The sequence below is a fragment of the Ischnura elegans genome, chromosome 6 (assembly GCF_921293095.1).
Source record: "Ischnura elegans chromosome 6, ioIscEleg1.1, whole genome shotgun sequence".
NCBI lineage: Eukaryota > Metazoa > Arthropoda > Insecta > Odonata > Coenagrionidae > Ischnura > Ischnura elegans.
In genome coordinates this window covers 83062069-83073465 of record NC_060251.1, presented here as the reverse complement: position 1 = coordinate 83073465, position 11397 = coordinate 83062069, and the positions used below count along the sequence as shown (strand labels likewise).

The 11397-nt window shown below is 38.5% G+C and overlaps 1 protein-coding gene across 1 annotated transcript; it reads left to right on the top strand.

Annotated features, from left to right (window-relative positions):
• The first annotated feature begins 1557 nt into the window (after positions 1-1557).
• Positions 1558-10658, top strand: LOC124161076 (arrestin homolog). Its single transcript, XM_046537248.1, has 8 exons — positions 1558-1811; positions 2740-2861; positions 4004-4135; positions 4616-4822; positions 5752-5940; positions 6533-6721; positions 7896-8064; positions 9711-10658. The coding sequence occupies exons 1-8, from the start codon at positions 1745-1747 to the stop codon at positions 9833-9835; spliced, it is 1200 nt and encodes a 399-aa protein (XP_046393204.1). The 5' UTR covers positions 1558-1744; the 3' UTR covers positions 9836-10658.
• Positions 10659-11397: the final 739 nt, after the last annotated feature.

The following is an 11397-nucleotide window of genomic DNA, read 5'->3' as shown; positions in this document are numbered from 1 at the left end:
TCGGCAGAAATAGAGAGCCTAACCCTGTCGTATGCCTGAGAAATATTCATCGCAATTGATGAATGATGAAGAAGCGGAAGTACTTAATTTTGAAAGTAATAAGGTGAAATTATATCGTTTCCGTAAATGATACCGTTTCTGTTACTTGTCTTCGTAGTTGCAGTCAAAGTCTTCTAGAAGTCAGATCCAAATGGTTCGTGCATAAATTATTCGAACCTTATTGTGTATTAAATATATTTCCCCCTTTAATTCCAGGATTAATTTCTAGACCATAATGATATCGTGGAACTTCGAATATTAAGTATTAATTGTTAGGTGGCAGTTTGAGGTTTTATGACCGATGGAAATGATTTCACTCTTCGCTAGTTTTCGTCCTCAACCCATTACCTCCCGGTGATCTCATATGAGACCACTTCAAAATTAACAGATTTCAGGTGAAAGCTTGCATATCAATTAATTTAAAGCAATTTTTCAAAAACTCTCATGTAGATATGGAGAAATGGAGAAATAATGAAATAGATATAGCCTGGAGGTTATGTATGCAAATACACACAGAGATAATTACGAAATCTGTTAATTTTTGAGTGATCTCATATGAGATCACCGGGAGATAGTGGGTTAACAGCCGCAGTTCGTGCGCTGTGTCCTGTCTTGCAGATACCTCTGCTCCATCACCTGAGCTCTCAGCATCTATCAACCTCCAGGTCGATGGAAAAGTATTCTATTGAAAGGTCGGCAGAAATAGAAAACCTTACCCTTTCATGTGCCCGCGAAAGATTCAGCGCAAGTAACGGAAAATGAAGAAGAGCACGTAGGAGTACGTAGTTTTGAAAGTATTATGGTGAGATGATATCGTCTCCATTGACGATACCGTTTATTGTCTTCGTAGTTGCACTCAGGGTCTCCAAGAAGTCTACTCCAGGCCATAAATTATTCGATCCATTATTCATATACTTCACATATTCACCCTTTTTATGTCAGAATTAATTTTTGTACCATCTTGATATCGTGGAATTTCGAATACTGGGTATTAATTATTAGGTGGCGATTGGAGGTTTATGACTGATGAAGATATAAAAAGATCGTTTTAGGCTTGACTTTATGGAAGTTCTCTAAATAAATGTAAAATAGAAGAATATCCTTGATAAAAACTAACTAAACTAAATAGTATGTCAGCAAATTATGTCATTTTCCTTGTCATTTCAACATGTTATGTCAAACCAAGGTTGGGTAGTTGAGTTGTGAATTAAAGTGTCGAAATTACTATTTGTAGTTTCTATCATGGACCGATGAAGATGACTTCACCCTTTTGATATCTTTCACCCTTAACAGCCGCAGTTCAATCGCAGTGTCCTGTCTTGAAGATACCTTTCTTCTCCATCACCACGCCATTGGGATAACTCCATTGGGTGACGGTAGGGGGGATGGGAGAAAAAAAGAGGGGGAGGAGTGGTTGCAGGGATGAAGAATGTCTCGGAAGGGGCGGTTGCGGTGACGAAGGGAAGCCCTTCAGCGACTTTCTTGGAGGAGTTGCATATAAAAGGCTCGCCTGCACCTCCCAGATTCGTGGGGACCCTAACCTGAGACGCGGAAGGAACTCCTGGACGACGATTCTCTCAACTCTCCGCTTTGTGTTCTTGTGATCGCCGACGTGTTCCTGAGTGAATAGTGCTTGGGAGTGTGGAGAGCAGTCGTCGTTTAGGCCCGTTCCTTCTGTGTCCGCAGCTTTTGTAACCCTCCAGAAATGATACCGTTTCTGTTTCTTGTCTTCGTAGTCGCAGTCAAAGTCTTCAAGAAGTCTACTCCAAATGGTTTGTGCATAAAATATTCCATTCATAATTTACATACTACATATATTCTCCTATTTAATGTCAGGGTTTATTTCTGGGTCATATGGAAATAGTAAAATTTCGAATTATTTTGTTTCAATGCTCAAAATGAGATTCTTAGGCTAGTTAATCATTTTCCTGAATATCATACAGCTCTTAGACTGGGTATTATTTTCTCCTCATGCCCCTTTCACTCATTAATTACTTGGGATTGCGGATCATTATGATAATTCCTACGGAAAATATATCCTATTTGAACAATGTCGCTGTGATTTTCCGCTAAGTGGAAATTACACACATCATGCAGACCGCAAAATTAAAATATAGTCATTTGCTGGTGGGGAATATAGTCATTTGAAGAACCAATGAGGCTAAAAAGTTGTGGGTGAGTTGTCAACATTTGTTTAAACACCAAGTGTTTGAAGCTCCTTTTACTTGTCATCAAGTAATTAATTATGCCCCAGGTTCCTGCCAGAATCCTTGTTGAGGTCTCTCTCAGAGGTCTGCTGAGATTGTTCTCACATCATGAAAATTCTCGCGCTAAAAGTCTCACTTTTGCTCGTAAATTCCACAGGCAATTCGAATATAACACAGTCTTAGGGTGTTGATTCTCTGCTTGCGAATATTTACGAGAAGAGGTTCTTGACTTAAGTCAGCGTAGGGGGTCACAAATCCGGACCGAAATTATAATTGCATTGCTGAATTCGGAATATAACGTTTTGGCTTTATTTGCGACATTGTTTATCACTTTTTTCAAAAATTGGGAGCTAGTTGAATTATATACTCCCCGTTTCGAGTAATTCAATTCGCGTTTATCAGCTGCTGGTGTAGTTTTCATTCATATTCTTGAAAGAAGGATGATTATTTTAGAAATATTTTTATTAATGCATAATTCTTTTCGCCAAAACAGGAAAGCTCACTGTCTACCTGGGAAAGCGAGATTTTGTGGATCACCTCGACCATATTGACCCCATTGATGGAGTTGTCGTGGTTGAAAGCGATTACCTTAGGGGACGCAAGGTCTTCGGTCAGGTAAGTGAACGGAAGCATAATAAAGCTGTTGAATATTTTTAATTTGGTTAAGTACTTAATACCCATTACTCCATGGCTTCATTCGAATATTTTTGGTCTAATTTTCTAATTGGGCCTTGCGTGTCACTCAAATCGCGGAGAAGGCTGTCACATATTGCGTATTAGAAATAAAGTTATTCTCTAAATACATCGATAGCTGTATAGCCAAAAGAATGACATTGAATTACTGTTATTTTTTAAATCTTAATGATACCGAGTAACGTAAACGTTCTTCTAAACATGGAAAGATTTTTCACGGGAATTATGAGATTGCTAGTTCAATTGGATGACGTTTTAAGAGTTTATACCGCCAATAGACACAATATTAGCTTTCAGAGTTACTAAAAATGTACTTTGAATCAAAGACTTTTGAAATTCTAATGTCTATACAAGACAATAAATAAGGTTATCTAATAGTTCTAATATTGAGAAGATGCTAAACTGTAAATAGGGCGGCGAAATATCGTCCATGATTTGACATCCAACTAAAATGCGCTAGTAAACAATGCCGGTGATGCATTGTGTTACAACGACCGAATCTTTATTAATTGTTGATGCGCGCTCTTTGCTTTTTTGCATTGTGATAAAGTTACTATGTTCATGAATTTGAATCAGCTGTGATAATCTTTGGCATAAAATGATAATTTCTTTTCCTTAAGCTTTTCAAATAAAGTGGTTAATGCGTGCGAGAAGGTTATGATATTCTTATTTCTGGCATCTGCGTTTGCGGCCAAGTTGATAAACCTACGGCTCTCGATCCCTGGATGAAGCTACCGATTTCATCGACGTCAATGCTGATGATCTTTGAGCCAGAGATGTTTGTAACAAACATTATTTTAATCCAGTTTCGTGTTCACGTCGAATAAAATGTTTCAAGCTTTTACTGGTAATATTCACGAGGGCATTACGCGATAATTTCACCCAGGTTCTACAGAAATGTTAGCAACAACTCGATGCCATTATTCTTCAATGTCGTTATACATTTTTTTATAATGCTCAACCATATATATTGCGTTTGTATGCAACGGCTCCTTAGCGTGCTACTTCAAAACATCGTGTTCAATTCCCAATTCCACTCCCTTATTTGAACAATTCCTCCTCAGGTGACAGCGACCTACCGTTTCGGAAGGGAAGAAGATGAGGTCATGGGGGTGAAGTTCAGCAAGGAGATGGTGGTGGCTAACGGACAGATGGTTCCCCAGAAGGATTCCGAAAGGGAACTTACTCCAATTCAGGTTGGTGCCATTTTGAATGAAACTTGAATGCGACTGTACATTCCACCCATAGAGAAAAGTTTTACTATTATTGATTAATATATGCTGATTATACTTTTATTGGCATTTAAGTTATGTTTCACTCAAATTCAATTCATATTGACGTGACAAGTTCAAATCAACATTCATCTTGAAAACATTCCTTTACGTTATGCCAAAAATATTTCATTGCAGACCATAACTCAGTTACATATTCGAAACATGCATATTTTAAACATACACACATTGCGGCAAATTCATATATCCACCAATGTGGATTTACTGTCAGCTTTCCTTAAATTACTGACCATTCAATAATGTAAAACATGAGGACTTCAAGTTTTTCTGAATACACGTCTCTTATCTTTACACGTATCCATAGTTGCACACATGATAACTTTATAATGCTCATAATATATCCAATGCTACGGACTTTTCTAATTCTCCTGATGATTGCAATAGGAACGCCTGATGAAGAAGTTCGGAGCCAACGCCACTCCATTCACCTTCAAGTTCCCCCAGAACGCCCCATCCTCTGTGATGCTCCAGACTGTTGGTGATGAGACTGGCAAGCCCCTCGGAGTTGAGTACAGCTTCAGGACCTACGTCGGAGAGCACTCCAATGACAGGACTCACAAGCGATCCACCGTCACCTTTGCCATCAAGAAGGTAATCAGGCATCGCTATCATGTCATTTGAAAGAACTAGTTCGTGGACTGTCTAAATATGAATTGGCCTTAAGAATTCATACCGGGGGATTCGTTTGGTGTGGCGGTTATGATTATTGGGCCCCATGGGCTTGGGTTCAAATTCATCAATCATCAATGGGTCATTCGATCCCTGCTTGGATTTCTAGTGTTGCTTAGAGTTTCTACTTCAATAAGCTGAAAGTGGAAACTCTTATTATTATGTGGGGTTTGGGTACATAATTTTTAGTGTCGCTCGCTGAAATTAATGGAAGACCAATCCGAGAACTGGAATAAGGCCATGAAAAAAAAACTAATCAACTGCTTTTAAGTTAGAACAGTGTTACTTTTGTAATACAATGTTTAGAATGCATCAGGCGTAAAAAGGGATGGAAATAGGGGAAAACAATTTTTTTCGCCATAGCGTTTGATGTTACCACACGAAACTATTGCTGCTTTTTGTAATAAATATTCTCCTAACTTTTCAACGGATTTATCAAGAGAATGAATGCGATTGCAAGTCTTATGGCCAAATTCCAATGGGATTTCTTTATTCAGTTACTATTTTCTTAATTGGAAGGTGCGATGTTCAACAATGGTGATTATTACTATTGTGCATAGCCCGTCAATTTCACATGGTGTTTCAAGTCGAAGTATCGTAATCGTTATTCGATATCCTAGGCTCCGTAATTGTTTTTCGAATCACAACTGATCCAAGGCTAGATTTCAATGAAAACAATATTTTGGATAGCAAATATTTATCATGATCATCTTTGGAATAAAGCTAACTCTAACGAAGTGAATATTAATGTTAAGTTGAATAAATTTGTTTAGCATGAGAATTTTACTTTAGAACAAGCAGAGTGTGAGGCAAAGAAGATTAATTCACGTCTGCTCTATGTACTCTTCCAGATCCAGTATTCTCCACCATCCAGGGGCAACCGACTTCCCAGCTCCCTTGCTTCCAAGGGATTCACCTTCTCCCAGGGAAAGATCAACCTTGAGGTCACATTGGACAAGGAAATCTACTACCACGGCGAGAAGGTTTCCGCCAACGTGATTGTCAGCAACAACTCCCGAAAGGCTGTGAAGAACATGAAGGTTCGTAGAAGCTTCATGAAACTACTACTCAATACAATGTTGAGTCATGTGGTCGGTCACTCGATTTGCTATCACCCTCACGCTTTTTAATGGCTTACCAAAGTTGCCGCCTACGTCTGTATGACGGGAGAGCGATCTGAATTTCTCTGGAAAATAAGCTATAAATAAGATTTTTAACCGAAATTCATATTCGTGATGATTGTATCCATCAAATTTCCATCTTTCTATGCTATTTCTTTCAAGTACACTCTGCTGCAATTACTCTCAATGTTGACTGAAATTCATCTTCATGATGATTTTATCTATCGAATTTATAACTTTCTAAGCTATTCCTTTGGAGTGCACTTTGCTGCATTTACTGATACTTGATTGCATTTATTGAGAATAAACGGATCGCTCTCCTTACACCGCCGCTCGGCGGAAATTTTAGGAAACCAATTAAAAAGCTTGCAAATTGTCAGCTCAAATCATGCATCTAAGGGAACAGACTTTCGTCTCCTCTATACATATAGTCAATCATCTTGATGGAACTGGCAAAGTTTTGACATTTTGCAACTCATACTGATGGCACAATGTTTCTTTGCCCCTGCAGGTGATGATTGTCCAGCACTGCGAAGTGACCATGGTGAACATGCAGTTCTCCCGCGTTGTGGCCGATTTGGAAACCAGGGAAGGCTGCCCCATCACTCCAGGCGCATCCCTCACCAAGACTTTCTACCTTGTGCCACTCGCTTCTTCCAACAAGGACAAGCAGGGAATCGCTCTTGATGGACACCTTAAGGTGAATTGACTCGCTGATCGCCGTAATGAACTAATATTCGTCGTTTGACATAATAAGCCAATATTACGCCAATAGACAGGTCTTCAGAAGTTTTTATTCGACCTTCCTTTTTCGGAATGTATCGCAAAACTTGTTCAGAATGTTTTCTTAGCGTGACTTATTTAAAATCACTCATGTTATTTTTATCCCAAGATTGGTAGATATTGGTAGATATTTATATCCTCCATTTCTTCTTTTCCTTATATAGTTTCTTCTGTTACCATAAGTTCTTTCTTTTTTCCATTTTATCTGACCCAATTAGTGAACTATTGGTCTTCGTTGCGAGACTTTTCCTTCAAATATTTACCTCTTTCGTATTCCACCTGTAATTGCTGCCATTTGAAATGACCCCCCCTATCGAGTCCTTCAATGGAACTTGGTGCTCTGATATCCCTTTACTTACCTAATCTTTGGTACACTTCATTTATCTCCGTATCCATCTATTTGATCGCCAGTACCTGGTGCCAGCACTATGCAACTAAGTTTTCGGTTATTTTCTGGTCAGCTTTTAATGAATTTTTCATTTTTTGAACCGGTGAAATCGCTTTCTCCTCATGTGATTTCTCCAAATATGATGTTCTCATGGGTAGCTGACCAGAGGATCCCAGGACCACATCCTATGAGAATTTAAATATAGTATTTGCGTTGCGACTTTCTAAATGTTTTTATTTCGTGGGAGCATGAATTTGATGAGGGAAAAGATTTGTTGCTCTTACTCAAAATGGAAATCACCTTCTTAGAGGATACTTGAACCTATTTTTTATTTAAGAGGCAAGTGCTACCATCAATTTGAGCGTAAATTCCTAAAATAGCGCGGTAATAGTTTTTATTTCGCTGACATAACTTTGAAGTATCGATATTATTATATCCAATTGATTCACTGCTCCAAATGCTTTTCATTTATTTAAAACCATTGTGAATTTAGATGTTCGAACAAGGCTGTAGCGAGCTAGTACAAACCGAAATATCTGGAAGAAGTCGGCCTAAGGCGTACCCTTTCTAAATGAACCCCTCTTAAATGCATTCCCCCTCCACGTAAACCTCCCAGTTTTTTTGGCTTAGGCCTTATTTTTGAATAGAAGGTAGTATATGCTTAACTGATTTTTAATGTCATAAAAATTGTGCACGATTTCAGGACGATGATGTGAACCTCGCTTCATCCACCCTTGTTGCTGAGGGACTGGCTCCACATGAGGCCATGGGTATTGTCGTCTCCTACTCCCTCCGAGTCAAGCTGAACTGCGGCACTCTTGGAGGCGAACTTCAGACCGACGTTCCATTCAAGCTCCTCCACCCTGCTCCAGGTGGGTTGCCCCCTCAAAGCCTCAACAATTATATGCACCTTCAACATGAGATCTTAGGATGAGCCACCATGTCCGAAAATTCTTTATGAACAAAGGAATTCGTGTTAGGGTTTCTAAGGGGAGTGCTTTTTGTACGCAAATGGTTCAACTCATGTATCACTATTAGCTGTACAGCTTCGATCGCCTCGGTAAAATCTGAGGAAGGGGAAGATGATAGCTGTCGATGCGGCGGCTTACAACAAGTTCACAACGCAGGGAACTCGGGAAAAGTCATAATAATTATAATTCAGCCGAAAAAGACAAAATCCTGCAGATATTCCGCTTATTAATGTAGATTTATGCCAATTGGCGATGGCTACTTCATATATCAAGGATTATAGAACTGAAAACACTCCTAAGGAAAAGAGAATAATTAATTTTTCAATTTTGTTCACTATTGCGCTTAAAATGTAACTATAAAAGTATCCTCAGCGCAGTTGTGCCTGAATTTAATTTTTTTTCCAACCGTTTTAACATTAAATCAACTTAACTATGGATGTTAGGGACTTCATCCCTTTTCATTTATAGGAGAAATCGATGTAAAGTTATGTTAAGACTTTCAACTTCTTGCCCTAAAAATTAAGTCTGCATGTGTTTGGCTTCGTAGACTTCATCTCTGAGAATTACGTAAGCTCGGAGTAAATTGCCGCTTCAATGAGTTTCTTCAATTGGTTTAAGAACAGGAGGAGCTTCTTTTGACTTGTCCTCTGGTCTTACCTTTCTTAACACCACATCCAAAGTCAATTATGAGGATTAGTATGGTGTTGCCGTAAGGTGAAGCCTGAAATGACTTGCTCTCACGTTGCTAAAGTAGCGGCCATTATTTATATTTTTTGTTACAGCCAGGATGACTGGTCAAATGGGAACTGAACTGCGGCTTACTTTCGCTCTATTCGGAATATTATGTATTTTGTGATCACATTATTTCATTGATATTTGAAATTAAATGTAGTGATAAAAGGTGCAATCCATACTTATTGTTAACGCCTTTTTTCTATAATACTAATAATCAGCGTTGCCATCTATGGTGACCTGTTTAGCATTGAGAACTTCTGATCACCATTTTGGTCCTTAGTAGTTAATGTTTTTGAGAGAAATAGTGGCCATTGATAAAGGAACTCTATATTTTTTATTCAGCAATTTTTGGCTAGTTTTGTGCAATTTACTTCTCTTGCGGATAGCATGCGGCAAATTTAAAATTTGTATCATCCTTATCTGTATGCTATCTTCAATTCACAAATAAAACGTAAGGTGATATTGAATTCAATAATACGACAAGAATGTTTTATTACTTGGAAATAGTGGGTGGCTTATATCGTTGGGTGCCTTGCTATCATTTGGCTATGATGGAATGGGAAATGACATTCGGCCTTATAGTGAATTGAAGAAGAAAGTGCTTGAAGGACTGGGAGGCTCCCAGAATGGATAACGCAGGTGTAAAATTTAATTTTAACTCGAAAAAGGAAATAAGAACTTCAATAGTTGTCATAGAGTGTTGAGAAATGACAGAAAAAGCTCTCAATGCGAAATATATGAGAGAAAGTCCTCGTTCAAACCCTCAATTATAACCTTACTTGTAATTATGACTCGCTTTCTCTCTTGTTCAGGCTCAGTTGAGCAGCAGAATGCCACCGCCGAGAAGAAGGCCAAGCCTCTTGCCAAGTCCAACGATGATGACGACAACATTGTCTTCGAGGACTTCGCCCACCTCCGCCTCACCGAACAGCAGTAAGCAGAACCAGACCGGAGCGGGAAATACCATTTGGAAGACCTCAATAGACGACTACTGCTGCTGATTTGCGAAGCTATTCGGAAACGGCTTCCTGGAAAACCTTTACATGTCACCTTTAAGCCATCGTAAACCTGAATGTCAGAAAGTCCAGCATTTGCCTACGATGGTTAAAACATACCTGTCGCCTAGACCTGCTCCACCCTCTTCGATACCAGGAATTTGTATATCATACTGATAGTATATATATAAACCTTGAATCAAGCTAAAATATATACAAAAAAAAGAACAACTTTCCACGTGGATACCTCAGTGCGCGTTTCGCCATTACTCAACTATCTTGTTGAATCCTATCGGAGTTTATTAAGATACTTGAATTTTGGCGAAACTGAGGAATCAATCAAGCATTTCAATAAGAACCGTTTCGAAATGCTCGGGCTAGAAATTTTAATTTCACTGGCTGAGGATAACCCTGAAATTTTGCTCTCCAGCAGTGTGGTATCAATAAAAAACAGAGGCTACTTTTGGCGACTGGTCTGCCTCGTTTATTTTTTATTTTTGTTTTGCGAGATTTTGGGGATTGAAAGTAACATCAGACATGCCTGCCTACTTAAAAACCAGTAGTTGAAATGCTGCCGTGTGTGCCAACGTCTTTAACATCTATTTGTATATGTTTTACCATCAAAGTTTATCATGTTTGATCGTTTCTTATAATTTTTGAAAACGGCACAAATCTTTGTACATGGATAATTTTGGTAGTATCAAAAAAAAGGCTCATCAATGTAAATGTAACAATCCACGCAAGTTAATAAAATCTGAAAAATAATTTAATATCTTTCATTCAATACCTTAACCCTAGTTTCATTATCATTCATCATTTCTAAGTTGAAAAAACAAGTTTAGCCTTGTACCTATATCTACATGATACCCTGCGAGGTATACCCTGAATGTTTGGTGGTGGTGAATAATCACGAGCATGCAGTATTGCAGCATGCATTACAAAGTACGCACCTTATTTATTAACCTCCTCCAAAATATGTGCAGAAGGGGTGTGCTACCTCCAAAAAATATTTAATGCTTAACAATCAAAATATATTCGTACACGCAAGATTATTGATGATGTGCAAATGCAAACTTTACGAAAAGATGCAACAGAAAAAGGAAAACATGCAATCAGTCCTCCTGGCGAGTACAGCTGCGATTAATTTAATAAGTTTCGCAGCAATTAACATCCATTATAGTCCAAGAAAAGAATAACACCTTAAATCTCTTTCTAATATAATCTATTTCCTTAATGTCCCAATCTTCATTCTCTCCACCTCTGCGCGAATGTAGCCGCAGGATATTGAATTTCATTCGAGAAAAAAACTCTTTAAATTCGTTGGGTGAATACTGACTATATTTTACCCCAACCTCATGTGAAGATGAAGAGTCCCAACCGCACTGGTCTCACACATAGGAACGGTTGCTGCCCTGGTTATCATGAACACTTATCACGACTTTGGCAGCTCTGTGCTGTATTCTATTCATTACACCCATTAGTTCCACTATCTGCAAAAGCTTCG